At 38.6% G+C, this 24917-nt stretch overlaps 1 protein-coding gene across 2 annotated transcripts in view; it reads right to left on the minus strand.

Annotated features, from left to right (window-relative positions):
• The window catches only part of LOC128701438 (NBAS subunit of NRZ tethering complex), a 214185-nt gene that overhangs the window by 181752 nt on the left and 7516 nt on the right, over positions 1–24917 (minus strand). For both annotated transcript variants that reach the window (XM_070100315.1, XM_070100314.1), the window contains exons 4-17: positions 23843–23981; positions 20532–20618; positions 18100–18240; positions 17121–17241; positions 15370–15813; positions 14450–14649; positions 13910–14056; positions 13272–13461; positions 6625–6789; positions 5657–5749; positions 4619–4839; positions 4010–4102; positions 3370–3574; positions 2910–3041 (exon numbers count right to left, since the gene is read on the minus strand). In XM_070100315.1, the coding sequence (XP_069956416.1) occupies positions 2910–3041; positions 3370–3574; positions 4010–4102; positions 4619–4839; positions 5657–5749; positions 6625–6789; positions 13272–13461; positions 13910–14056; positions 14450–14649; positions 15370–15813; positions 17121–17241; positions 18100–18240; positions 20532–20618; positions 23843–23981 (2378 nt within the window). The remainder of the gene's footprint in view (positions 1–2909; positions 3042–3369; positions 3575–4009; positions 4103–4618; positions 4840–5656; positions 5750–6624; positions 6790–13271; positions 13462–13909; positions 14057–14449; positions 14650–15369; positions 15814–17120; positions 17242–18099; positions 18241–20531; positions 20619–23842; positions 23982–24917) is intronic.

The following is a 24917-nucleotide window of genomic DNA, read 5'->3' on the forward strand; positions in this document are numbered from 1 at the left end:
CAGCAACTAGTGGTGATGTGAGTGAATTTAAGGCCAGCAAAGGTTGGTTTGAGAGATTTAAGAATCGTAGTGGCATACATAGTGTGATAAGGCATGGTGAGGCTGCCAGTTTGGACCAAAAAGCAGCTGAAAAATATGTGCAGGAATTCAAGGAGTACATAGACAGTGAAGGACTGAAACCTGAACAAGTATTTAATGGTGACACTGACAATGTTGTGAAGCACGTTAGGAATGTCATAAAGGAACGGGAGGTATAGGCCTCTATGGGCAGATATGTTGTGCAACAGAGGTCCAGTGACTCTCAAGCTGGTCCTAGTGGCATTAAAAGAAGGGAAGTAACCCCGAAAAAGGACTTGCCACCTCAAGTCCTAATGGAAGGGGATTCCCCTTCTAAACACTAAGACCATCAACACACTCCCCTCTTCCCATCCCATCAATCATCACCAGAACTTCAATAAAGGTAAGTGTCATGTAACTGTGCATGTCTTCTTCAGTTTGTGTGTATTAAAATTAATATTTCATGTGTTAAAATTTTTTTTTTTCAATACTTTTGGGTGTCTTGCATGGATTAATTTGATTTCCATTATTTCTTATGGGGAAAATTAACTTGACTAACGATTATTTTGACTAACGATGAGCTCTCAGGAACGGATTAATAGCGTTAGTCAAGGGTCCACTGTATATCCCTCCAAACTGCCAATATCCCAAACCCCTCCTTTAGAGTGCAGGCATTGTATGTACTTCTCATTTCCAGGACTCAAGTCCGGTTATATAAAATAACCGGTTTCCGTGAATCCCTTCACTAAATATTACCCTACTCACACTCCAACAGCTCGTCAGGTCCTAAATACCATTTGTCTCCATTCACTCCTATCTAAAATGCTCACGCATGCTTGCTGGAAGTCCAAACCCCTCGCCCACAACACCTCCTTTACCCCCTCCCTCCAACCTTTTCGAGGATGACCCCTACTCCGCTTTCCTTCCCCTACAGATTTATACGCTCTCCATGTCATTCTACTTTGATCCATTCTCTCTAAATGACCAAACCACCTCTACAAACCCTCTTCAGCCCTCTGACTAATACTTTTATTAACTCCACACCTTCTAATTTCCACACTTATTTATCTTGTATTATGTATTACTTATTACCAAACCTCTTTCTACCTATTTTCCTTTACCCCTGGCACCCCAAATTTACCTTCTACTCCCTCCACAACATTTTTACCCACTTTAGCATTGAGATCCCAAACCACAAGTACTCTCTCACTTGGTTCAAAACTCCCCATGCACTCACTCAACATTTCCCAAAATCTTTCTCTCTCCTCTACAATTCTCTCTTCTCCAGGTGCATAAACACTTACTATAACCTACTTTTAACATCTAACCCTTATTTTACTCCACATAATCCTTGAATGTATACATTTATAATCCTTCTTTTCCTGCCATAACTTATTCTTCAACATCATTGCTACTTCTTCTTTAGCTCTAACTCTATTTGAAACCTTCTCAAATCCCATTTATTTCTCCCCACTGAAACTCTTCCACCCCCTTTAGCTTTGTTTCACTTAAAGCCAGGACATCCAGCTTCTTCTCATTCATAACATCCACAATCATCTCTTTCTTTTCATTCGCACAACATCCATACACATTCAAACATCCCACTAATTCATGTGAGTTCACTAATTCATGCGAGTCTCAAATAGTTCCAGGGACCTCACATCCAAAAAGACAGAGGGATCTTAACCCTTTGAGGGTTTTGGTCGTACTAGTACGTCTTGCGCGTAGGGGTTTTTGACGTACTAGTACTCATAAATTCTAGCGGCCTCAAATCTAGTGGGAGAAAGCTGGTAGGCCTTCACATGAAAGATGGGTCTATGTGGTCAGTGTGCACAGTCTAAAAAAAATCCTGCAGCACACAGTGCATAATGAGAAAAAAAAAACTTTGACCATTTTTTTTAATAAATCAGCGACTTTGCAGTGTATTTTCATATGGTATTTATTGTTGTATTCTAGTTTTCTTGGTCTCATTTTATAGAATGGAAGACATATTACAGAAATTGAGATGATTTTGACTGGTTTTACAATGAAAGGTGCCTTGAAATTGAGCTCAAAGTAGCAGAAATGTTTGATTTTTACCAAACTTCAAAAGTAAACAAATCGTGCCAAGCGTGCAATACACGTCAACTGGTGAGTCTAATATTCTTTCACAAGTGCACCAATAATATTTATACCATTTTTTACACTAATGCAGTAGTCTGCATAACAGTAAATCTTATATTTTTTGTGAAAATAAAAATTCAAAGTGGAAAGCAAAAGAATATAAGAGGGGCCTTGAGACGTGACTAATGACTAGAGGAAATGTCATTTTAGTGCCAGGAATGTCTTTCTTGTTTATTCTGGACCCTATTCGGAAATTGGCATCTTTTGAAATTTGTGTGAAATTGGCAAAATTGCTAAATTCTGACCACTGTACTGGATAGTTGAATTTCATAAATGGGTGGTTTCTTGCACCCATTCGATAGAAAAAATGGAGTTCTAGCGAAATATTCATGTTTTTTGTCGACTAGTACAGTGAAATTGGCCGAAAATGGGGCTCAAAGTGGGCAAAATCGCCGATGCGTAAACATCGCCGAGACCGCTAACTTTGCGAGAGCATAATTCCGTAAGTTTTCTATCAAATTTCAAACTTTTGGTGTCTTTATGATCGGGAAAAGATTCTCTATCTTTTCATAAGAGAAAATAATTTTTTTTTTTTTTAAATTTGGCCGACCCTGAGAACGAGTTTCGGAGAGGGCCTGTCGACCCTCAAAGGGTTAAAAATTCCCATGTCTGATATAACGAAACTTAAAAACTAATTAGGTTTTGTACTTAGAAGAAGATAAAAGGAAAAAAAGTACAGTTAAACTAACTGTTGACAAGAGTTGCACAATTTTCTCATCATCGGAGAGTTTGGAATATTTTTCAAGGGTCATGGAGGTGAGGCCGACTTCATACACTAGCACTTCTAAGGAATCTAGTGTGTCATGCAGTTCCTCCAGATTCTGAAACACAAATTAGACAAAGGACAATAAAAATAGCACGTGATGTTATGGAGGAGAAAGTACAGTATACATAACGAGATGACAAAAAAAACATCATGACACTGCAAGTGAGACTATATCAAGTGAAATCAACACAGGAATCAATGATACAACCATAGCAAAGGAGCACTTCAAATTGCTACCCAGGATGTACCAGCTTTAAGTGCAGCCAGTTTTCATGTCCTGCCAGATATTGGGATGTTGGATAAGCAGCTCATTACCAGTATATATCCACAAAGAATGACAGTCAATTATAATTACTGTACTTTATAAAGCTAGAATTTCTTACCTCAACACCTCTCTCCCGCCCTAGTTTCAGAAGGTCTAATGCAGCATCAACAAAGTGGCTACAACTTTCTATCTCTCGAGCACGTTCCTGATACCACTCACTGACCATTTCATTTGTAAGGTTCACCCCTCGAAACTTTTCCAAACTGGGATGCTCTGTGTATAAGAAACTGGCTGGATCTCCCTCCCCCCAATTTACTGCTTCCCTGCAGGTAAAATAGGGTGAAACAATTACCTAGGATCAGAATGTAGAGTAAACACATTAGATGGGATGGAAATACCAAAGGTATAATTTAAATTATGTAATATAATGAAATGTCGAATAAAATAGCAGCCCAGGAAATAATTAAGTAAAACTGTTATATTATGATAAGTGCAAAGTAAAGACAAACTTAATATAGTATTTAAGAAGTTAAAAAGTTGTTAATTCACAAGGTCAGAAATTTTTCACAGAGATTTACATAAATACGCCAAGACACAAATGCAATGCAACATGCTTGCTGTAGAGTCTGTATTTAGATCAATGGTAATTTTTTTTACACATTTTCAAAATATTTACAATACACTTCATACTTATTAGTGTTTTCATCAATAATATAAAACAAAACAAATGGAAAATGTTAAAATTTTATTGATCGTACCTGCATATAGGATCCTCACACCAATCTTCATCTCGTAACTGCTCTTGCTCCCACAAAAACACCTCATCATCCTCACACTCAGGTAATAATGACCTAAATATAGAATGCAAAATTAAATTTTGCCTTACTATTCACAATGCAATAAAAGCAATTACAATATATGTATATTTCACATCCTTTCTCTGTAAGCCAGTGTGTTAATAAAAATACGTACGTATATATATTGCATAGCAGCAGCATGACAATTTTACAGAGGAGGTAAAACAATGCTTAGCAAATGGGAGGTAATCAAGTCTAGTCCAAGGAAGGGAAGAGTAGCTCTAGGTCCTTAGATTAAGAGCCCTTAAGACCCTGAACCAGCCATATCCCACCAAGGCAAGGTGACTTATAAAGAAAAACTAAAGTTTTTTTTTTTTAAATTTAGTAATTTATACAGGAGAAAGGGTTATTTGCCCCTTGCTCCCAGCATTTTAGTCACCTCTTATGATACACACAGCTTACTGAGGAAGAATTCTTCTCCACTTCCCCATGGAGAATATTGTAATTTTTTTTTTTTTTTTTTTTTTTCAACAAGTCGGTCGTCTCCCACCGAGGCATTGTAATATCTACCTGTATTCGAAAGGTCCCATAGTTGGTGGAAAGCTTGATAAAACAGCTAGACGATGGGGCAAAGTCTCTCCACCATGATAAGTGAACATGGCATCAACACCACGCCAGTCATAGTTGCGGGCAAACTCTATTGTAGCAGAGATGGCTGACTGGCTGCGAAACTTGTCAAAGAATGATACATCATAATGTTCAGGTGCAATGTGAGCACCACCAAGAAGTACCTGAAAGAAAATGCAACAAAGAGGTTCTAATATAGAAAAGTGTGAAGTTAATAAAGGCATCTGTTATTAGTATGATATTGTAGTAAACACTTCAGATCCTCATCAATTGGCTGAAGGATATAGGCCAGTCACTACAATTGTCATTGTAGTATATACAATGTTGAAAACTTTGTTAATTAATGAAAAGTGGCATGGCACTGACAAGGTTCTGGGTAGACCACCTGCCAGGCAACAGTATGAAAACCTTTGACTTAAATTTCTCTGGTACATTGTTCAATTCATCTTTTGCATGCTGACTAAATATCTGGTTACAATACTGTATAAAGTCTGTTACAATGAAAATATGCAAATCACCATCATACTAAACAGGAATGTACTCTTCTACAGGCCTTGGATTTTCCAGTGAAACTCACAGTTCATGTTGATGCCCATTTGACAGTCCCAAATTTACAGAAACACCATTCAATTAAGCTACCTCTAACAATGCTAGTCTGTCCAGTACTTTATAACAATTGCTGTTTACAAAGCCTTTCCTCATATTTCTTTGCCCACTAAAATTACTGTGGAAAAAATGCCAGTGACTGAATAAAAAAACAAACACTTGAGCACTTTCATACACTTACATGCATCTTCAAAAAGTGCATGAAAGTGCTCAGGGATTGCTGTGGTTATTTTTCCACTAGATATTTCTTTTCAGATGGTAGTTTTGCATTTTGTAATTTATTCTTGAAATATTGTAAATGGCACTACATGTACTGTACTTCCACCTGTCTAGGTTACTTGTACTGTAATTGTATTTATCTCCTTTAACACTTACCTCATATGTAGCTAATCGATCCAGATAAGTCAGCAATTTTTGTCGAGCCCTTATCACATTTTTCTGTTCTGATGTCAAGTTCTTCATGTCAAGCTGAAAAAGGAATGGTAAAGATACAATACTGGCAGTATGATTTTATTAAAGATATTGCATATACAAGTAATACAATACACAGAATATATTACATAATTGAGAGTAGTATACTACAAAATTATATTTTTAAAGCTTTAAAGTTTCTTCTGTTAATATAATCCATATTTTTGGATCTATTATTTCTATAAAAGTTATACATATAATGAATCACACTCGTGGAACACTTGTACTGTGTCCATGGGTAGAATTCTACTATATCTCTCAAGGACATTTCTCAATTCATTTTTGAATTACAGTTCAATGTTCTGAAAATGTGCAACAGTGGAATGTAGGTTGCAAGATTTAAACCAAAGTAGTGCGTGTTGTTTACAGCAGCTAGATCTTGTTATGACAGCTGCTGTTTACTGTAGATTCCCAAGCAGAGATATCAAATGTTAGATCTGGCTTGATTACTAAGCATAGTACAATGATCCCTGCTTAATAAAAAAAAATTGATACCTGAAGTATACCTGGAGAGGGTTTCAGGGGTCAACTCCCCTGCAGCCCAGTCTGTGACCAGAAATTAGATAGGAATTTGACGTGGAACATTATTATCCAGGTGCGTATCTCAAGTTATAACAAGGATTTCTATGGGAAAATGAGATTCACTCAGCATTTTTTCACTTAACAAACCATTCCTTTGGTCCCTATCTTGGTCATTAAGCAGGAGTCCACCTGTCTGGCACATAGCAGCAGATCTACTGCATCTGGTTGTATGTTATAAATTATTATAATTTCCCAGGGGTTTGGAGAGTAAGGCCTTGACTATGGTGCCAGTGAGAAAGCAGGGCAGAAAGTATCTTAAGACATGTAGTGACGTAGTGCCAGAGGCTCACCTGCATAAGAAGTTCATGCTTCCTCTTGAGCTCTTTAGCTTCTCTCTCTTGGGCTCTGACCTCATATTCACTAGGGTCTACATCAAGTCCTTCATCATAATCCAGGTTAGAATCACACACAATGAATTCTTCATTGTCAGTTTCATTACCAATAGCAATGATTGCCTGCAAAATAAAAATATGGAAGTATGAAAGCTAGGGGCTTCTGATGAATATGCAATACAGTTTCATACAAATTGAAAATACAAGCCATTGTATGTGAATTTATTTAAATCATAACATATCCATAAATTTTCATTAAGAACTACATAATTAAATTTCTAACAATTTAAAACAATAAATTCCTCAGAGCACTTCACTGCTATGTCATAGAGAAAAATAATTCTAGTAAAATTACAGTAAAACCTCAGTGTAATGGACCCCGATGCAATGGATCTTGCATATTACAGACAAAGGTTCAGTAAGCCCGGTGTATGAAGTGTCCGGTGTATGAAGTGTCCGGTGTATGAAGTGTCCGGTGTATGAAGTGTCCGGTGTATGAAGTGTCCGGTGTATGAAGTGTCCGGTGTATGAAGTGTCCAGTGTATGAAGTGTCCAGTGTATGAAGTGTCTGGTGTATGAAGCGTCCGGTGTATGAAGTGTCCGGTGTATGAAGTGTCCGGTGTATGAAGTGTCCGGTGTATGAAGTGTCCAGTGTATGAAGTGTCCGGTGTATGAAGTGTCCAGTGTATGAAGTGTCCAGTGTATGAAGCGTCCGGTGTATGAAGTGTCTGGTGTATGAAGTGTCCGGTGTATGAAGTGTCCAGTGTATGAAGTGTCCAGTGTATGAAGTGTCCGGTGTATGAAGTGTCCGGTGTATGAAGTTTCCGGTGTATGAAGTGTCCAGTGTATGAAGTGTCCAGTGTATGAAGTGTCCGGTGTATGAAGTGTCCAGTGTATGAAGTGTCCAGTGTATGAAGTGTCCAGTGTATGAAGTGTCCGGTGTATGAAGTGTCCAGTGTATGAAGTGTCCAGTGTATGAAGTGTCCAGTGTATGAAGTGTCCGGTGTATGAAGTGTCCGGTGTATGAAGTGTCCGGTGTATGAAGTGTCCGGTGTATGAAGTGTCCGGTGTATGAAGTGTCCGGTGTATGAAGTGTCCGGTGTATGAAGCGTCCTTTGTATGAAGCGTCCAGTGTATGAAGTGTCCGGTGTATGAAGTGTCCGGTGTATGAAGTGTCCGGTGTATGAAGTGTCCGGTGTATGAAGCGTCCTTTGTATGAAGTGTCCGGTGTATGAAGTGTCCGGTGTATGAAGTGTCCGGTGTATGAAGTGTCCGGTGTATGAAGTGTCCGGTGTATGAAGTGTCTGGTGTATGAAGTGTCTGGTGTATGACGTGTCTGGTGTATGAAGTGTCCAGTGTATGAAGTGTCTGGTGTATGAAGTGTCCGGTGTATGAAGTGTCCGGTGTATGAAGTGTCCGGTGTATGAAGCATCCTTTGTATGAAGTGTTCGGTGTATGAAGTGCCCGGTGTATGAAGTGTCCGGTGTATGAAGTGTCCGGCGTACGAAGTGTCCGGTGTATGAAGTGTCCGGTGTATGAAGTGTCCGGTGTATGAAGTGTCCGGTGTATGAAGTGTCCGGTGTATGAAGTGTCCGGTGTATGAAGTGTCCGGTGTATGAAGGGTCCGGTGTATGAAGCGTCCGGTGTATGAAGCGTCCGGTGTATGAAGCGTCCGGTGTATGAAGTGTCCGGTGTATGAAGTGTCCGGTGTATGAAGTGTCCGGTGTATGAAGTGTCTGGTGTATGAAGTGTCCGGTGTATGAAGTGTCCGGTGTATGAAGTGTCCGGTGTATGAAGTGTCCGGTGTATGAAGTGTCCGGTGTATGAAGTGTCCGGTGTATGAAGTGTCCGGTGTATGAAGTGTCCGGTGTATGAAGTGTCCGGTGTATGAAGTGTCCGGTGTATGAAGTGTCTGGTGTATGAAGTGTCCAGTGTATGAAGTGTCCAGTGTATGAAGTGTCCGGTGTATGAAGTGTCCGGTGTATGAAGTGTCCAGTGTATGAAGTGTCCGGTGTATGAAGTGTCCGGTGTATGAAGTGTCCAGTGTATGAAGTGTCCGGTGTATGAAGTGTCCGGTGCATGAAGTGTCCAGTGTATGAAGTGTCCAGTGTATGAAGTGTCCGGTGTATGAAGTGTCCGGTGTATGAAGTGTCCAGTGTATGAAGTGTCCAGTGTATGAAGTGTCCGGTGTATGAAGTGTCCAGTGTATGAAGTGTCCAGTGTATAAAGTGTCCGGTGTATGAAGTGTCCAGTGTATGAAGTGTCCAGTGTATGAAGTGTCCAGTGTATGAAGTGTCCAGTGTATGAAGTGTCCGGTGTATGAAGTGTCCGGTGTATGAAGTGTCCGGTGTATGAAGTGTCCGGTGTATGAAGTGTCCGGTGTATGAAGTGTCCAGTGTATGAAGTGTCCGGTGTATGAAGCGTCCTTTGTATGAAGCGTCCAGTGTATGAAGTGTCCGGTGTATGAAGTGTCCGGTGTATGAAGTGTCCGGTGTATGAAGTGTCCGGTGTATGAAGTGTCCGGTGTATGAAGTGTCCGGTGTATGAAGCGCCCTTTGTATGAAGTGTCCGGTGTATGAAGTGTCCAGTGTATGAAGTGTCCGGTGTATGAAGTGTCCGGTGTATGAAGTGTCCGGTGTATGAAGTGTCTGGTGTATGAAGTGTCTGGTGTATGACGTGTCTGGTGTATGAAGTGTCCAGTGTATGAAGTGTCTGGTGTATGAAGTGTCCGGTGTATGAAGTGTCCGGTGTATGAAGTGTCCGGTGTATGAAGCATCCTTTGTATGAAGTGTTCGGTGTATGAAGTGCCCGGTGTATGAAGTGTCCGGTGTATGAAGTGTCCGGCGTACGAAGTGTCCGGTGTATGAAGTGTCCGGTGTATGAAGTGTCCGGTGTATGAAGTGTCCGGTGTATGAAGTGTCCGGTGTATGAAGTGTCCGGTGTATGAAGTGTCCGGTGTATGAAGTGTCCGGTGTATGAAGCGTCCAGTGTATGAAGCGTCCGGTGTATGAAGCGTCCGGTGTATGAAGTGTCCGGTGTATGAAGTGTCCGGTGTATGAAGTGTCCGGTGTATGAAGTGTCCGGTGTATGAAGTGTCCGGTGTATGAAGTGTCCAGTGTATGAAGTGTCCGGTGTATGAAGTGTCCGGTGTATGAAGTGTCCGGTGTATGAAGTGTCCGGTGTATGAAGTGTCCGGTGTATGAAGTGTCCGGTGTATGAAGTGTCCGGTGTATGAAGTGTCCGGTGTATGAAGTGTCCGGTGTATGAAGTGTCCGGTGTATGAAGTGTCCAGTACAATTATTGATGTAGTAGACCAAGTCTACTGCATCACACCTTCGTCTATATGGAAGGTGTCTGACAGTAATGGTGATGCAGGAAATCAAGTCTGCTGCATCACAGGTTTGTCCAATATAGGCCATGTCCATTTATAAATTTCCTTAATCTGCCATTTATACAATTCCTGCAAAAATAAACCTGACCTCCCCTTTATTATTATGAAAATCATTAAAAAGCAATAATATAAACAGAACAAAAACTAATACTGTACTTGTTTCTTTTTTTTTTTTTCAAAAAACTGCAATACAGTGGACCCCCGGTTAACGATATTTTTTCATTCCAGAAGTATGTTCAGGTGCCAGTACTGACCGAATTTGTTCCCATAAGGAATATTGTGAAGTAGATTAGTCCATTTCAGACCCCCAAACATACACGTACAAAAGCACTTACATAAATACATTTACATAATTGGTCGCATTGGGAGGTGATCGTTAAGCGGGGGTCCACTGTACTTGGTTTTTTCAACACGCTGGCCATCTTCCACCAAGGCAGGGTGACCCTCCCCCCCCCAAAAAAAAAAAAAAATAAATAACACTTTCACCATTACAGTACAGTAGTAGGTTGGTAGACAGCAACCACCCAGGGAGGTACTGCTATCCTGCTAAATGAGTATAAGGCGAAAACATGTATTTTGTTTTACACGATGGTAGGGATTGCTGGTGTTTTTTTTTTTTTGTCTCATAAACCACAAGGTAAGAGGTATATCTTCTTACTTTTACCTACAATTAGATCACGCTACACATGCATGTACACATTTATATATACACATTCATCTGAGTTTTCATCAAGGCCAAGCAGATGACAAAATATTAAAGGAAGTACCAAGTATTGTTCTATAATGTATATATTGTTGCTTTTTAACAATTTTCATAACAATAAAGAGGTCCAGTTTGTTACTGCAGGCACTGTACATATAGTACAATACATATACAATAAAGGATGGACAGGCAGTGGAAAGAAAGGAAATATTCAAAGCTTAAAGAACTAGTACAAAAACAGTATACAGGTACTTTGAATGAGATTATGGATTGCGCTCTATACTGACCAAGGTTTACAATGGATCACCGAACAGCTGTACTAGACATATCAGTGCAAGACATCCATTCACTCCTGTCTTGCCTAATGAGTGGTCGTCGTGTCTAAAAGTCATCCAAACATCTAACTTCTACATGAATTTAGGTACAGTAAGACCATCGTGAACAGTATTTAGATAAAGGTAGGGAAGTTTTTATTGCATTTATGGATTTAGAAAAGGCATATGATAGAGTGGATAGAGGGGCAATGTGGCAGATGTTGCAAGTTTATGGAATAGGTGGTAAGTTACTAAATGCTGTAAAGAGTTTTTATGAGGATAGTGAGGCTCAGGTTAGGGTGTGTAGAAGAGAGGGAGAATACTTCCCAGTAAAAGTAGGTCTTAGACAAGGATGTGTAATGTCACCATGGTTGTTTAATATATTTATAGACGGGGTTGTAAAAGAAGTAAATGCTAGGGTGTTCGGGAGAGGGGTGGGATTAAATTATGGGGAATCAAATTCAAAATGGGAATTAACAGTTACTTTTTGCTGATGATACTGTGCTTATGGGAGATTCTAAAGAAAAATTGCAAAGGTTAGTGGATGAGTTTGGGAATGTGTGTAAAGGTAGAAAATTGAAAGTGAACATAGAAAAGAATAAGGTGATGAGGGTATCAAATGATTTAGATAAAGAAAAATTGGATATCAATTTGGGGAGGAGGAGTATGGAAGAAGTGAATGTTTTCAGATACTTGGGAGTTGACGTGTCGGCGGATGGATTTATGAAGGATGAGGTTAATCATAGAATTGATGAGGGAAAAAAGGTGAGTGGTGCATTGAGGTATATGTGGAGTCAAAAAATGTTATCTATGGAGGCAAAGAAGGGAATGTATGAAAGTATAGTAGTACCAACACTCTTATATGGGTGTGAAGCTTGGGTGGTAAATGCAGCAGCAAGGAGACGGTTGGAGGCAGTGGAGATGTCCTGTCTAAGGGCAATGTGTGGTGTAAATATTATGCAGAAAATTCGGAGTGTGGAAATTAGGAAAAGGTGTGGAGTTAATAAAAGTATTAGTCAGAGGGCAGAAGAGGGGTTGTTGAGGTGGTTTGGTCATTTAGAGAGAATGGATCAAAGTAGAATGACAAGGAAAGCATATAAATCTATAGGGGAAGGAAGGCAAGGTAGGGGTCGTCCTTGAAAGGGTTGGAGAGAGGGGGTAAAGGAGGTTTTGTGGGCAAGGGGCTTGGACTTCCAGCAAGCGTGCGTGAGCGTGTTAGACAGGAGTGAATGGAGACGAATGGTACTTGGGACCTGACGATCTGTTGGAGTGTGAGCAGGGTAATATATAGTGAAGGGATTCAGGGAAACCGGTTATGTTCATATAGTCGGACTTGAGTCCTGGAAATGGGAAGTACAATGCCTGCACTTTAAAGGAGGGGTTTGGGATATTGGCAGTTTGGAGGGATATGTTGTGTATCTTTATACGTATATGCTTCTAAGCTGTTGTATTCTGAGCACCTCTGCAAAAGCAGTGATAATGTGTGAGTGTGGTGAAAGTGTTGAATGATGATGAAAGTATTTTCTTTTTGGGGATTTTCTTTCTTTTTTGGGTCACCCTGCCTCGGTGGGAGATGGCAGACTTGTTGAAAAAAAAAAAAAAAAATTCAGGGAAACCGGTTATTTTCATATAGTTGGACTTGAGTCCTGGAAATGGGAAGTACAATGCCTGCACTTTAAAGGAGGGGTTTGGGATATTGGCAGTTTGGGGGGATATGTTGTGTATCTTTATACGTATATGCTTCTAAACTGTTGTATTCTGAGCACCTCTGCAAAAACAGTGATTATGTGTGAGTGTGGTGAAAGTGTTGAATGATGATGAAAGTATTTTCTTTTTGGGGATTTTCTTTCTTTTTTGGGTCACCCTGCCTCGGTGGGAGATGGCCGACTTGTTGGAAAAAAAAAAAAAGACCATCGTATCCACGGGTCCGGTTTTTGAGGTTTCAGTTATCCGCAGTTTACCTTGGCCTGAAAATAACCCTTAGTTTTGCTTAATAATGACACCAAAGTGCAAAAGTAGTGATGATGACAGTTCTTTAAAGCCTAAGAAAAGTTGTGAAGTGCTTCCCATCAATGGAAAAGTGCCCCTTCTCAACTTATTGTACATAATTTGTCAATTAAACCTTTTCATAGGGATGTTCGAGGATATGGGGGTCCTACTGTATGTATTTAGCCAGTAAACTTGAATCTTGTGTTACCTCAAGATCTGTCCCTCGAAGACCATACATTAACAGCTCACGTGCAGCATCAATATTTTCTGGAACACGGCTCACACATTCTGCCAGGACCCAAGACCTTTTGCGAATCTTGGCAAGATAATCTTGTATAGAGGCGACAGTGACTGAACTTCTCCGCCACTGTTGTTGATACACTCGATCACAGTCAAGGCTGAAAAATGAAAGAAATCATTAAACCTTCCTGGACTCGTATATTTTAGAAGAAAAATATTAGCATGATGATAATCATTAAAATTTATTTAAAAAAACTTGGAATAAAAAAAAATCAAAACTAGCTAATTAATTAATCTTCAGTTCTTCTTCAGTTCTTCAGAACATCCCAAAACCAACATTCTTTTCCCTTCCACCAATTAACTTAACATTTTTCAGTTGTGCATATTAAGACATAAAACAAAACATAATGCTTTCTTCTAAAGAATAACAGATCATTGCAATGAAGCAATCATTTCAAACTCTCTTAATTACAGTACATATTGTACTGTATAATCATTTTTTTTTAGTACACTGGCTGCCTCCCACAGAAGCAGGGTGAGTCAAAAAAGAAACACTTCCAAAAATAAAAATTTAAACATGCATAATTTCAGCACATGAAAACTAACTTATAGCTGTTAGCAAGTGCCAGTGCTTCTCCGTATTCTTCATTTTCAATCTTGCGAGCAAATAGTTCTTCGGGAGTCGTACTCTTCAGACACAACAAACGAAAAGTTCTCTGCACAATTTTGGATCTCTTGCTTGGAGGTCGAAATCTAGTTTGAGAAAAAGAATATATTTACATTTGAAAAGCAGGCAAAAAATTACAGATCATAAACATAAAAATATAGAGGCAGACAATAGAATATGTATCTGTCGTACATATTAGCCAGAGCTTGCAAACTTGGCTTATAAGGCAAGCATCATTTTGCCACACAAGCTAAAAACTGCACCTTTTAAAGCCCATGCCTCACACCCATGTAGAAGGATTGGTACCACTATACTGATACATTCCTCCATTCTCAACAAAAATTTACAAAACTGCACAATCGCTCAATTAAGTTTTACTGTCTTTAGGCTCTCATAATATATTTCAAACATAAATACAGCATATAAAATATTCACAACTCTCAATGCACTGCGAGTCGTTCTCCAGATAAGCTCCATACCTCTCTGCATCTGTGACCCAATACAGGGCACTCTTAGCTAGGCGACTGGATCTCTGAATAAAGGAGTACTCCTCTTCCTCATCTGAATCTACATACTCCTCCTCATCAGAACCTTCATTAGAAGTGGTTAATAAGCGCTTTGTGTTCACCCGACTTTCTACCTCCAAACAGAGAAATCCTCGATCATACGCCTCACTTATCTGCAATACAAAGAAAAATGATCACATAAGCATACGTACTTTGTTCTATTGTAAACTAAAATTTTGTTAGTCTTTTCTATTTATCCTTTATTCTGGTTAAGACATTTCTAAGCTGTAGCCAATAATGCATTTTTATTTCTTGTAATATTACAAAGATCTATATTTTATGATTATGGAAGCAAGGGGATAGTAACCCCTTTTTCTATACAAATTACTAAATTTAAAAAGAAGCATTTCTTCTTTGCAGGTCACCCTGCCTCAGTGGGAGACAGCCAGCATGTTGAAAAAAAATATGATTATGGTAATGACAAATTTCAGCCATTCAGGATTTATCAATGTGTGTCACACTACTGTACTGAAACCCAAAATGTTACGCCAGACTTGAGTCCTGGAGATGGGAAGTACAATGCCTGCACTTTAAAGGAGGGGTTTGAGATACTGGCTGTTTGGAGTGACATCTAAACTGTCGTATCTGGGCGCCTCCACAGAGGCAGTGATACTGTGTAAATGATGGTGAATGTGTTGAATGATGGTGAAAGTGTTTCTCTCTTTTTTGGGTCACCCTGCCTCGGTGGGAGACAGCCGAATTGTTAAAAGAAATAAATAAATAAAACAAAAAGCAGAAATTTAATATACATTTTTGTCCATGTAACAGGGTCTGCAAGACATGCAACTGGCCAGATACTATGAATATAATTAAAACTTTTCATGGCTACTTGCCTGTGGTACACCCTCAAGAAACTCTGGTGATTCTCCAAGCAAATTCCTTAATGAGTTAACCGAGCTAACAGTCACTGCTCCAGAATACCGTGCTATGATCACAGCTGCATCTGACCACCAACTAAGATCTGCTGGGTGATTCTTTAAAGGCCCTGTATAATGAAGGAGCCGCTGCTTCTGGCATGGGATATACTCAGACGAGGATGGATTTACAGCATCGTAATGTGGCTGCAAGGATAGGTGCCAAAATTTTTTTTTCCGCAAGGATGGAAGTTCCCAAATAGAGAGGCTGCCAGAGGTGTGCAATGTGGCTAGTTGATGACAAGAGGGGGAAATGCACATTTGGAAAATGTAATCATGATGAGGCACTGATCGGCGCCCCATTAAACGCTTCCACAGACCAACACTGGGTGGCACGTATTCTTCTTCATTAACTGTTGCTACCTGCAAGTGAAAACATATATATCTCAACCACAAAAGGCTTACTAAATCATAATTTAATATGCAAAAATTTAAACAACCAAGACTGAGAAAAAATAAAAAAAATATCTAAGGAACACATTACAAACACCTAGGTAGTAGGTTGGTACACAGCAACCGTCCAGGGAGGTACTACCATCCTGCCAAGTGAGTGTACAACAAAAGCCTGTAATTGTTTTACATGATGGTACGATTGCTGGTGTCTTTTGTCTGTCTCATAAACATGCAAGATTTTAGGTATGTCTTACTACTTCTACTTGCACTTAGGTCACACTACACATACATGTACAAGCATATATATACACACACCCCTCTGGGTTTTCTTCTATTTTCTTTCTAGTTCTTGTTCTTGTTTATTTCCTCTTACCTCAATGGGGAAGTGGAACAGAATTCTTCCTCCATAAGCCATGTGTATTGTAAGAGGCGACTAAAATGCCGGGAGCAAGGGGCTAGTAACCCCTTCTCCTGTATATATACAGTGGACCCCCGCTTAACGATCACCTCCAAATGCGACCAATTATGTAAGTGTATTTATGTAAGTGCGTTTGTACGTGTATGTTTGGGGGTCTGAAATGGACTAATCTACTTCACAATATTCCTTATGGGAAAAAATTCGGTCAGTACTGGCACCTGAACATACTACTGGAATGAAAAAAGTTCGTTAACCGGGGGTCCACTGTATTACTAAATGTAAAAGGAGAAACTTTTGTTTTTCCTTTTGGGCCACCCCACCTCGGTGGGATACGGCCGGTGTGTTGAAAGAAAGAAAGACATTACAAACAGCAGTAGAGAAAGTATTCTATGATAGTAAGTGATAAACATAGTCTAGAAGAATGACAGACCAACTGTCAACAAATGAGACTACATTAAAGTTTATGGTGTGTATTTGTTTAAGAGTAATAAAGTTCACACTGTAACTATAAATTTTATCCATTAAAAACTAACTTAACCAAATGACTTTTACCCAAATGCAAAGTGAAGAATGAAAAAGACATCATGAAGTACTGTGTTAAATATTATTGTATGAAAGCCAAAACAATTATATTAAAAGATTACATAAATCTAAAGATGTATTATTTATATTTAAACATTAAATTTATTAAGAAGAAATATCTCAAGGACATCAAAAATTTTAGTTAATGGTCTTAGAGGGTAAACTAAACTAGCATTTTATATTAAATTACAAGTGTAATAATAACAATATATACATTGATATCAGAGAATATCATTAATAAAAGAACATCACACAATATATTTATGATAAAATTTACCTGTTTATAGAATGGGTAATCATTTACCATGCGCCATACAGTAATGCCATGACCAAGGCCATTATTCTTAAGGTTGGTGTCATCCATAAACTCACAAGAACCAGCCACTATCACCAGGTTCCTGTGCAACAGCAACTTTTTAATTAGAATAAAAACTTAGGAATTCCGAAAATCTATTACAAAAATACAGTGGACCCCCGCTTAACGATCACCTCCAAATGCGACCAATTATGTAAGTGTATTTATGTAAGTGCGTTTGTACGTGTATGTTTGGGGGTCTGAAATGGACTAATCTACTTCACAATATTCCTTATGGGAAAAAATTCGGTCAGTACTGGCACCTGAACATACTACTGGAATGAAAAAAGTTCGTTAACCGGGGGTCCACTGTATTTTGATACATTTATTTGATAATCCTCCTACATTAGCTCTGCCTAATGCATTTACTACTACACAATTTTCCTTGCATCACAGAGCAAATATTTATTTTGAATTATCCATAATTTAGTATTTTCTCTTTGGGGATTTTCTTTCTTTTTGGGTCACCCTGCGTCGGTGGAAGACGGCCGATTTGTTGAAAAAAAAAATGATAACTTTTTTCTTTCCAGCATACCAGCCATTTCCCACCAAGGCAGGTGACCCAAAAAAAGAAGAAAACTAGAAAATTTACCTTCTTTTTAAATTTAGTAATTTTTACATGAGAAAGGGGTTATAATTATGTCATACCTTCCTCTTATTCTATTAATCCACTAATCAGCTTATTTACCAACCATATCAAACTTTTCTCCATACAAAGCAGATACAATGTCTAAATGTGATTCATAATAATTTCCTATTACACATGAAAGTTTTTTATTCAACGATAAAGGATTGGATGCCACAAGCATGTTCTGTATTGCAGTAGGTACAAATAAACAATTACGTATACAAGCACATAGAAAAAATGTAATGAAGATAACAAAAATGTGTTGCATCTTACTGATGACTGGTAGCTGCAGTAATGCCACTTGGATACACCTTGCTGAAGGAGAAGACATGGCTCTCTTGATAACCTTCAGTTGGAGAGACAAAATAATTTCGAACAATTCCTTTATAGTCCACCAATATTAACTCTGCGGCCCTGTGTGTAAAATTACATGCAGGTTAAAAATAATTTTTCAAACATTTGTTTCAAGTTGGCAATCAAATTACTCTTATAAAATAATTTTAATTAGTACTTGTATACAGCAGCAAGGAACCACTTTAAAATGAGTGGCTGCAATTATGCAAAAATACCACAGTGAAAGATATTCTTAACCCTTTCAGGGTCCCCAGGCCCTCTCCCCGACTTTTTCTCAGGGTCGCCCAAATTTCGAAAAAAAAAAAAAATCTTATGAAAAAAATAGAGAATCTTTTCCCAATCATAATGACACCAAAAGTATGAAATTTGATGGAAAAGTTACGGAATTATGCTCTCACGAAGTTAGTCTCGACGATGTTTACACATCGGTGATTTTGCCCACTTTGAGCCCTATTTTCGGCCAATTCCAGTGTACTAGTCGACAAAAATCATAACTATTTTGCTAGAACTCCATTTTTTCTATCGAATGAGTACATTTACCGATTTCAACTATCCAATACAGTGGTCAGAATTTAGCAATTTTGCCAATTTCACACAAATTTCAAAAGATGCCAATTTCCAAATAGGGTCCAGAATAAACAAGAAAGACATTCCTGGCACTAAAATAACATTTCCTCTGTTCATTAGTCACATCCCCACGCCCCTCTTACATTCTTTTGCTTTCCACTTTGAATTTTTATTCTCACAAAAAATAGAAGATTTACTGTTATGCAGACTACTGTATTAGTGTAGAAATGGTATAAATAATATCGGCGAACTTGTGAAAGAATATTAGACTCGCCAGTTGACGTGTATTGGACACTTAGCATGATTTGTTTACTTTTGAACTTTGGTAAAAATCGAACATTTCTGCTACTTCGAGCTCAATTTCAAGATACTTTTCATCGTTAAACCAGTCAAAATCATCTCAATTTCTATAATATGTCTTCCATTCTATAAAATGAGACCAGGAAAACTAGAATACAACAATAAACACTATACAAAAATACAGTGCAAAGTCGCTGTTTTAATCCAAAAACATGGTCAAAGTTTTTTTTTTCTCATTACGCACTGTGTGCTGCAGGACTTTTTTTTATACTGCGCACACTGACCACATAGACCCATTCTTTCATATGTAGGCCTACCAGCTTTCACTAGATTTGAGGGCGCTAGAATTTAGGCGCACTAGTATGTCAAAAACCCTGGTGTGTAAGCCGTACTAGTACGTCCAAAACCCTGAAAGGGTTAAAAACAGAAATACACGAGTGTCTTCATATGTGAATATGATGGCATAGAAGGTGCTTGGAATGAGCTCTCAGACTGAAAACATTAATGCTCATAAGATTCACATTTGTTCAAATTTGTTTCAATACATATACATGAGTTCACCTCCTCATGGAATTAGAGCCCTCAAATTGAGGGCTCATATGTGGAGCCCTCAAGTTGATTTGTGCAGCAGTAGACAATAAGACCAGCCAGTCAGCATGTCTCTTGCCTCCACAGCTCTCAAACTTCAGTCCTGTGGTTCGTACGTCAGCTTGCGTGCGGCCAGCAGCAACAGCCTGGTTGATCAGACCCTGATCCACCATGAGGCTTTGTCTCAGACCGGGCCGCGGGGGCGTTGACCCCTGAAACCTTCTCCAGGTAAACTCCAGGTAATACCACATTGAACACACCGCTTTTCATCCGATCAGTGAAGTTAAGCAACATTGGGTTTGGTTAGTACTTGGATGGGTGAAAGCCTGGAACACCAAATGCTGTTGGCATAATTTTTTTTCTCCATGGGGAAGCAGAACAGAATTCTTCCTCCATAAGCCATGCGTGTTGTAAGAGGCGACTAAAATGCCAGGAGCAAGGGGCTAGTAACCCCTTTTTTTCTTTTTGGTCCGGTCACATTTTTACTCTACTCAAAGAAAAATTAGAGCATTTCTGTCCGATCATCTGAAATTCTTTGTCATTTTGTATCAATGAGCAGTGATTTAATATCAATACACCTCCGTGGAAAGGAATCCTTCCTCCATAAGCCATGTTGTAAGAGGTGGCTATAATGCCAGGAGCAAAGGGCTAGCAATCCCTTCTCCTGTATAAATTTCTAAACGAAAAAAGAAAAACTTTTGTTTCTACTTTTTTAGGTCACCTTGCCTCAGTGGGAGATGACCAGTAAGACAAAAAAAAATAATGATAGATAAAAGAAGTGTCTTAGCTGACTTTTTTTTTTTAACTGACTGACAAATACAGTTATCATTTAATGTAGGTTCCACAAATGGCTCCATTTATAAAGGTAATATATTATAAATACTGTAGCTACTTACCACTTATTCTTTTGAGTTCGAATATCTGAGAAGACAAGTGCAGCAAGAGCATTGCTGGCATCGATCTGTGGTGCGCCTTCACGGTACCTAAGTCAACATGAATGATAATCCATACTTGAATAGTATTACTGTATCTGCTCATAGAATGTCTCAATATAGCAAAAATGTTACATGTACAAGTGCATGAATATGATGTACTAAAACACTGAAGAATAATTTGGGTGTCTTAGAATTTGCTAATTTATAAAATAAAAACAAAATGCCATGTATAAACATAAACATGACCTATCTACTAATGTTTCTGATATCTCATCTTCATCCTAAGGTTCACATCAAACGCTTCATTTCAACTTTAAATAGTGATAATACATACAACAATATCAGTAGAATTTTTCAAGCTGTTTTACCAAACAACTGAAAACCAAGCAAATATCACTTTAAATGAGATTAAATTAAACTTTTAAACAACAGGCAATTCCATGAATCATTCATAATCATATCACATTTTGCCTTCATCACACTGCTGCTAATAGTCTAGTTGTACTATTTTACAACATCCATCTTTTGGGTGCTTTGCCATACCCTAAAATGTATAACACACTACTTTCCAATATTTTACCTGCTTCCAACTGCTAGCCACCATAACCTAGAGCTAAATAACAAATTAATACAGCTCATTAAAGCATTCTGTCATGCCACTCTAGACATACACATCTTTCCATGTCATTCTACTTTGATCCATTCTCTCTAAATGACCAAACCACCTCAACAACCCCTCCTCTGCCCTCTGACTAATACTTTTATTAACTCCACACCTTCTCCTAATTTCCACACTCCGAATTTTCTGCATAATATTTACACCACACATTGCCCTTAAACAGGACATCTCCACTGCCTCCAACCGTCTCCTCGCTGCTGCATTTACCACCCAAGCTTCACACCCATATAAGAGTGTTGGTACTACTATACTTTCATACATACCCTTCTTTGCCTCCATAGAAAACGTTTTTTGACTCCACATATACCTCAACGCACCACTCACCTTTTTTCCCTCATCAATTCTATGATTAACCTCATCCTTCATAAATCCAATCCATCCGCCGACACGTCAACTCCCAAGTATCTGAAAACATTCACTTCTTCCATACTCCTCCTCCCCAATTTGATATCCAATTTTTCTTTATCCAAATCATTTGACACCCTCATCACCTTACTCTTTTCTATGTTCACTTTCAACTTTCTACCTTTACACACATTCCCAAACTCATCCACTAACCTTCGCAATTTTTCTTTAGAATCTCCCATAAGCACAGTATCATCAGCAAAAAGTAACTGTGTCAATTCCCATTTTGAATTTGATTCCCCATAATTTAATCCCACCCCTCTCCCAAACACCCTAGCATTTACTTCCTTTACAACCCCATCTATAAATATATTAAACAACCATGGTGACATTACACATCCCTGTCTAAGACCTACTTTTACCGGGAAGTAGTCTCCCTCTCTTCTACACACCCTAACCTGAGCCTCACTATCCTCATAAAAACTCTTTACAGCATTTAATAACTTACCACCTATTCCATATACTTGCAACATCTGCCACATTGCTCCTCTATCCACTCTATCATATGCCTTTTCTAAATCCATAAATGCAATAAAAACTTCCCTATCTTTATCTAAATACTGTTCACATATATGCTTCAATGTAAACACCTGATCTACACATCCCCTACCCACTCTAAAACCTCCTTGCTCATCTGCAATCCTACATTCTGTCTTACCTCTAATTCTTTCAATTATAACCCTACCGTACACTTTTCCTGGTATACTCAGTAAGCTTATTCCTCTATAATTTTTACAGTCTCTTTTGTCCCCTTTCCCTTTATATAAAGGGACTATACATGCTCTCTGCCAATCCCTAGGTACCTTCCCCTCTTTCATACATTTATTAAACAAAAGTACCAACCACTCCAACACTATATCCCCCCCTGCTTTTAACATTTCTGTCATGATCCCATCAGTTCCAGCTGCTTTACCCCCTTTCATTTTACATAATGCCTCACGTACCTCCCCCACACTTACATTCTGCTCTTCTTCACTCCTAAAAGATGGTATACCTCCCTGACCAGTGCATGAAATTACTGCCTCTGTTTCTTCCTTAACATTTAAAAGTTCCTCAAAATATTCTTGCCATCTACCCAATACCTCCATGTTATTGAAAATTCAGATGTATCTCCTGTCTTCAATTTTCTTTCATACGTCACAGCTCACCACAACTATACTATTGAATTTACCAGTCATCACTATTACTCTACAAATAAAGTGGAATAGGTGGTCATTTAAACCTTAAGAAAAGACAAACTATATTTATACCACTTATATTACAAATATTTAAAGCCTATTTTTCAACACTGGCAATCCCCACTAAGCTGAGTTCCCAAAACATAACAAAACAAAAAACACATTCAATAATTGTCTTGCCAAAAGTGTGGAGATAACACAGATCTACTGACCCTCTGAACTGCAACATCTCCACTTCCCCTTCAGAGTACAGACACTGTACTTCACATCTCCAGGACTGGGAAGTAGTACCTGGACTCTGAAGGAAGGGTGGGGATGTTGGAATTTGGATGTTTATTTGAACTGTGATGTCTCCACACTTCAGAAAAGACAGCTACTGAATGAGTGATGGTGAATGTGTTTCTTTTTTTGTTTCAGGTCAAAAGGCCAGTGTGTTTAAAAAATCAAACCTCTCATTCTATCTAAAACTACTGTACAGTACTTTCTCTGACAAATTTTGCTACACTGTACACAAAAAGAATATTACAGCAAAAACCTTTAATTTAATGGACCCTAAATTCTGTGACTGGAAAACATTTAGAAGAAATGAACATTATTAGTACGATCCACTGGGTTAATTTGCTCAGAATTATTCATTACTCTTACGATCATGGAAAAAATTACCATAATTTGGATTTAATGGACAATTGACTTCAGCAGAGCCCCTATTAGCCCATTAAATCAAGGGTTCACTGTATAGTTATCTACAATAAAATATGATTATAATTATTCAGTATATTCACAGGGAAGCACCAAAACCAAAGGGGTCACACAACGCCTGGGAAACAGGAAAAGTGAAAGTAATCAGGTTTGATTCCAAGATGAGAACAGTAGCCCTTATTCATTGGATCAGTTACCCTTCCCAGGTTTCAACACCTTTTGAAGGGAGTAAATAATGAAAAGGTTGCTGTACCATATTTAGATTAACAGAATTCCTCCAATATACTTCAGAGTTTATAACAAAATCTTACCTTGGAGGGTAGATAGTGAAGATAGATGTCCCTAGTGTGTTAAAAATCTCAACAGTACCAGAGCTGTATGATACACCAACCATAGAACAGTCTGCAGACCAAGCTACACGGCGCCATGATGGGAACGGGTCAACAAACACTGAAGAAGAAGAGTACCTTGTAGAGTTTTTCTGACAGAGGTGATAGCCATAACTTGTGTATTTTATATTGCTATACAAACTCATACAAAAGCAGTATGTGCATGTGTGTGTGTGTGTGAAAGATGTGTGAAAGTGTTGATACATATGTAAGTCATCTTTACATCCCAAAAAATGCTGCACATAAGAAAGAAATAACCATATACAAGGTATACAGGCCTAGCTGACATCAGTGACATACAACTACACGTATATAGAAGTCCCTTATTATGTAGAGCATTTCGGGTAAATTAGGCCAATCTTGTCTCAGGATGCAACCCACACCAGTTGGCTAACACCCAGATACCCATTTTACTGATGGGTGAACAGGAACAGGTGTAAGGTAACATGGCCAATGTAGGCATGTCTCTGACAAGACAGTGATGGAGAGTGATGATGAAAGTGTTTCTACTTTTTCAGGTCACTCTGCCTCGTTGGGTAAACACCCATGTGTTAATAAAAATAAATAGTATAAAAAAGTAAATTATGATCAACTGAACTGTGATGTCATCATGCTTCTGGCAAAACAGTGATTGATTAAATGATGGCAAAAGTGTTTATTCTTTCATCATGTTACCCTACCTCAGTGGGGAATGAATGGTGTTAAAAAAAAAAAAAAAGTGACAAACCACAGCCTCTTAATCAAGTACGCCTCTCCCCACTTAACGACGTATGTACTCGTTTACCAACTACTCGGACTTACAACGGGCTCTCTGACCAGTATGCATACCTAAATAATGTATATTAGAGATGATTTCCTCTATTCTGTTTATTGCAATAAACGTACAGTGGTACCTTGGGATACAAACAGCTCAAACCTCTAACAATTATGTAAGTGCTTTTGTAAGTGTATTTTTGGGGGTCTGAAATGGATTAATCTGATTTACATTATTCCTAAT

The sequence above is a fragment of the Cherax quadricarinatus genome, chromosome 72, assembly GCF_038502225.1.
Source record: "Cherax quadricarinatus isolate ZL_2023a chromosome 72, ASM3850222v1, whole genome shotgun sequence".
In the NCBI taxonomy this organism is placed as follows: domain Eukaryota; kingdom Metazoa; phylum Arthropoda; class Malacostraca; order Decapoda; family Parastacidae; genus Cherax; species Cherax quadricarinatus.